Below are 4,685 nucleotides of genomic sequence, written 5' to 3' on the forward strand. Positions count from 1 at the left end.
GGCTAGGGAAGTTGTACCAAGGAATTTTTTTTTTTTTCCATCATGGCAGTGCACCTGCTGATTCTTGGCACGTAGCAAGGGCAATACTAAGAAATTCATTGGGAAACCTTACTCCACTCATACTTCAACCCTAATCTTGCCCTTCCCAAATCTCAAAGAATGTTTTGAAGAAACACATTTTGAAGCCCTCAAGAATGCCAAAACTGCTATTTTCGTAAACTGAAGAGCTCAAAATCTTTAGGGAAGGATTGTTGTAAAGTGCCATTGAGTTAGTTCCAACTCATAGCGACCCTATAAAGGGTTTCTGAGGAGTGGCTGGAGGGTTAGAACCAGTTTATCCATTGCTTATTCTATACAGTGCCACACCAGAATACCTCTGGGAAGGTTTATTGTTGTTGTTGTTGTTCTTAATAAGTGCTGTCGAGTTGGTACCAACTCATAGTGACCCAATATCATAACTCAGATGCATCAGTTCTTCTACAGTCTTCCTTATTCATTGTCCAACTCTCAGTGGACAGCTAGTGGGTTTGAATCACCAATGCTGTGGTTTGCTGTCCAGTGCTGGTCCTACAGCACCACACCAGGAGTCCCTGTGGAAGGTTTGTTGTTGTTAAGTGCCATCGAGTCAGTTCCAATTCATAGCAACCTTGTATAGGGTTTCTGAGGAATGACTGGTAGAGTTGAACATCTGACTTTGCAGCTCAGACTCACCATGCAGTCCAATGCATTATCCTGCAGTGCCAAACCAGGACTCCAGGGAAGGTTTGTTGTTGTTCTTGTCATCAAGTTGGTTCCAACCTATAGTGACCCTGTATAGGGTTTCCAAGGAGCAGCTGGTAAGCTTGAAACACCAACCTTGCAGTTCAAACTGACTATGCAGTCCAGCTCATTAACCGACACAGCCACACCAGGGAAGGTTTGTTGTTGTTAAGTGCCATCGAGTCAATTCCAACCCATAGCGACCCTGTAGAGAGGGTTTCCAAGGAGCAACTGGTGAGGGAAGGTTTAGAGAGATGAAAATACTGCCTTCAAAAGTGCATAGACTCAGATTGAAGTCATGTCCAGAAACAATATCTTCACATTTTTATATTTCTGTTTAATAAAGATGCATATGATTTTGGAAGAATATTGTTTTTACTTACCCTCATATCAATCATATGCTGTAATGACCATTCTTATACATGTTTCCCAGTGTAAACATTTGAGAGGTTTTTTGTTTGTTTTTTTAAGAATAAATACCAATTATAGCAAGGAGGGGAGTGATTAACTTTTCAGTCTAGGAGTGGAGGTCCCTAGGACCATCAAGGGAGAGGAGCAGAGAGCCGGACCCTACCCAGAGAAGCAGTGATGCCTGAAATGGAGGCAGAGATGATGACGTGGAGCAATGGAGCAGCTGGAGACTTTAGATCCAGAGAGGGAGAGCGACTGTGTGCTGAAGACCTGGGGGGTACAGGGGAAGGATTGCATGGAGGGGATTGTAACCAATGAGACGATATACGATAGAATGAATGTAAAACTAATGTTCTCCCATGTAAACTATCACATAATTCACAATAAAACATTAAAAATAATAATAAATACCAAGGTATAGAATAGCTGTGTCATAGGGATGTACATTTCCAACTTTACAACAGAAATTTGTTTACCAATTTATATTCCCCTTGACAGTACATGAAAGTTCCCAATGCGTCACAGCCTGTTTAGCATTTGATATTGTCTGACTTTTGCATCTTTCCAAATATTTTGATGCTTTTCATATGCATATCCCTGATTATAACTAAACTGAAAATCTTTCATGCATATCCCTGATTATAACTAAACTGAAAATCTTTCATGAGTTTATCAGCCTTTTGGGTTTTTTCTTTTCTTTTACTGCCTGTTCGTGTCTCTTGCACATTTTTCTTTATCAAATTTGTAGGTATTTTTATATATATTCTAAGTACTAATTCTTTGTCAGTTTTATATTTTATCTATTCAAGTATCTTTCCCAGGTGTGGCTTACCATTTCACTTTTTTTGTTTGTTTAGTATGGGGACAATGTTGAAAGGAATGACAAGTCTTTTCTCCAGAGTCCATAAGGTGAGCCCTAACTTACTTAAACACTTTATTTCTTGCTTATTTAGGTGGATTTCTTAGTTTTAGGGATTTATTGTGTAAATAATGAAATTCTGTTTGAGAATATAAGCCTAGTAGTTCTTTCATTTACAAGTTTCTGCTCAAAAGAATAGTCCCAATTTCAATTCTCTGCCCAACTGCTCTAAAAATCATCATGTAAATGGTCTCAATCTGATACTTGTGATTGAGAATTTACCACAATAGGAGAATTAACTTTTTTTTTCAATTCAACATTGATAAATTGTCTTTATTAACTTTTATCATTTCTCTAGTAGAATTAATGATTATTACCCCTTAATGAAATATCTGAGAGAAAAATAAGTTGCCAGTTCAAACCTTTAGCAAATAGTTTTATCAATGCCCTCCATCTGCTAGGTACTCAGGATCCTGAGATAACTCATTTCACTCATATAGTTAGCATCTGTTGGGATTCATTTTGTGCCAGGCACTGTACTAAGTGCTTCATTTCATTTAATTCTCATGACCAACTCCTGAGAAAGATATTAACTCTGTTTCACAGATGTACAAACAGAAGGCTAAGTAACTTACCTATAGTAACAGGCTCTGAAGTTGGATAGTCCAAACTAAATGTCAGGACGGCCTTCAAAGCTTATGGCCTTAACCATTATGCTATATTTCATCTTATGGTCCATGTTTTGAAGAATCCTACAGCCCGATGGTAGAAATTTGTATAAGTGACTGTTAGAGTATAGTGATGTTACAGCATCCAAAAGGAGCCCCAAACTTGGGTTAGTAGGGTCCAGAAGAAATTCTCCAAGAGCCAAGCCCTAAAGGGTAAGAACTGGACCTCAAGAATTGGTCACTTTCACCGGGTTATTTCATTGTAGACTAGATTTTCTAGAGAAGGATCCTTTCCTCAGCTGTTTATGATTGTTGTTGGTTGTTAAGTGCCGTAGAGTCAATTCTGACCCATAGCAACCCTGTGTAGGGTTTCCAAGAAGCATCTGGTGAACTTGAACCACTGACCTTGCACTTCAAACTACTTTGCAGTCTGACGCATTAGCCCACAGCGCCACACCAGGACTCTGGTGTTCATGATGTTGTTATTGTTGTTAAGTGCCATCAAGTCGATTCCGACCCATAGCAACCCTGTAAAGGGTTTTCCAAGGCTGTAAAAATCTTGACGGGAGTAGAAAGCCTCATCTTTCTCCCGCAAAGCAACTGGTAGTTTCGAACTGCTGATCTTAAGGTTTGCAGCCTGATTCATAACCACTACACTACCAGATATACCTATGCATATAAAATAAAAATAAAAGCAAAATCAACATAGAAGTAGATTCTGGCTTCAACTAATCCTATTAAAGGACTACAATTTCTTCATCCTTAGTGCCAAATAAGAAAAATTTCTTGAGGTCAGACTGTGAAGAGATGTCAGTAAGAAAAAATGTTGTGGGTTTTTTTTGTTTTGTTTTTCTAATAGCTTGTCTCAGAGTGACCTTCTTATTCTTAGTTGACTCACAAATGCTGTTCTTTCAAAAACTGTATAGTGTTCATTCTGAAACTATGCAGAGAAAATTGTGGATATGGTTGTTTTCTGTGGGAACAACAGATTTGGTGGGTGGTGCCATGTATTATACTAAGAAGTAAGGAATCCATTTTGCTAGCTTCTAGTTTGTGCTACATAAAGCATAACTAAAACATCATTAGATTACTATAGAAATAGCACCCCCCTGTGGCCCTTTAATTTCTTTAGTTTTTCACTTGACTTGCATTTTAAAAAAGCATTGTCCTTTCTCTCCAGTAGATTAAATTTAGTAGTATTATTGTTGTTGTTTTTGTTGTTATTGGTAGGTGCCATCCAGTCAGTTCAACTCATGTAGAACCTATGCATAATAGACAAAAGCACTGTGTTGTCCTGTGCCATCCTCATAACTGTTATATTTGAACCCATTGTTGCTGCCACTGTGTCAGTCCATCTCCTTGGTGGGGGGGGAGGGGGGATTCCTCTTTTTCACTGACCCTCCACTTTTTCACTGACCCTCCACTTTACCAAGCATGATAGAGATGATTGGAAATACTCTGGCTTGTTCAGGGGCACCTCAGTCCTCAAAGTGACATCTTTCCTCTTTAACACTTGAAAGATGTCTTTTGCAGCAGATTTGCTTAATATAGTATGTCCTTTGATTTGTTGATTCCATGAGCATTGATTATAGATCTAAGCAAATTAAATCTTTGACTTCACTCTTTTCTCCATTTGTTGTGATATTATTTATAGATCCAGTTGTGAGGATTTTTGTTTTCTTTCATTGAGGTGCAGTTCATACTGAAGGCTGTAGTCTTTGATCTTCATCAGTATTTCAAGTCCTCTATGATTTCAGCAAGATTGTGTCATCTGCATATTACAGGTTGTTCATGTGTCTTCCTCCCATCCTGATGCCACATTTTTCTTCATATAATCTAGTTTATCTGATTAGTTGCTTAGCATACAGATTGAAAAAGTATGGTGAAAGGACACAACCCTAGCACACATCTTTCTTGATTTTAAACTATTCAGTATCCCTTTGTTCTATTTGAAACACTGAATCTTAGTCTATATATAGGTTCCTCAT

At 38.2% G+C, this 4,685-nt stretch overlaps 1 protein-coding gene across 1 annotated transcript in view; it reads left to right on the forward strand.

The window, feature by feature from the left end:
- The first annotated feature begins 2,037 nt into the window (after positions 1 to 2,037).
- DAP3 (death associated protein 3) overlaps positions 2,038 to 4,685 on the forward strand; it is a 30,013-nt gene continuing 27,365 nt past the window's right edge. The window contains exon 1 of the mRNA XM_006861560.1: positions 2,038 to 2,079. Within this exon, the coding sequence (XP_006861622.1) occupies positions 2,038 to 2,079 (42 nt within the window). The remainder of the gene's footprint in view (positions 2,080 to 4,685) is intronic.

Source organism: Chrysochloris asiatica, unplaced genomic scaffold (genome assembly GCF_000296735.1).
Source record: "Chrysochloris asiatica unplaced genomic scaffold, ChrAsi1.0 scaffold00042, whole genome shotgun sequence".
Taxonomy (NCBI): domain Eukaryota; kingdom Metazoa; phylum Chordata; class Mammalia; order Afrosoricida; family Chrysochloridae; genus Chrysochloris; species Chrysochloris asiatica.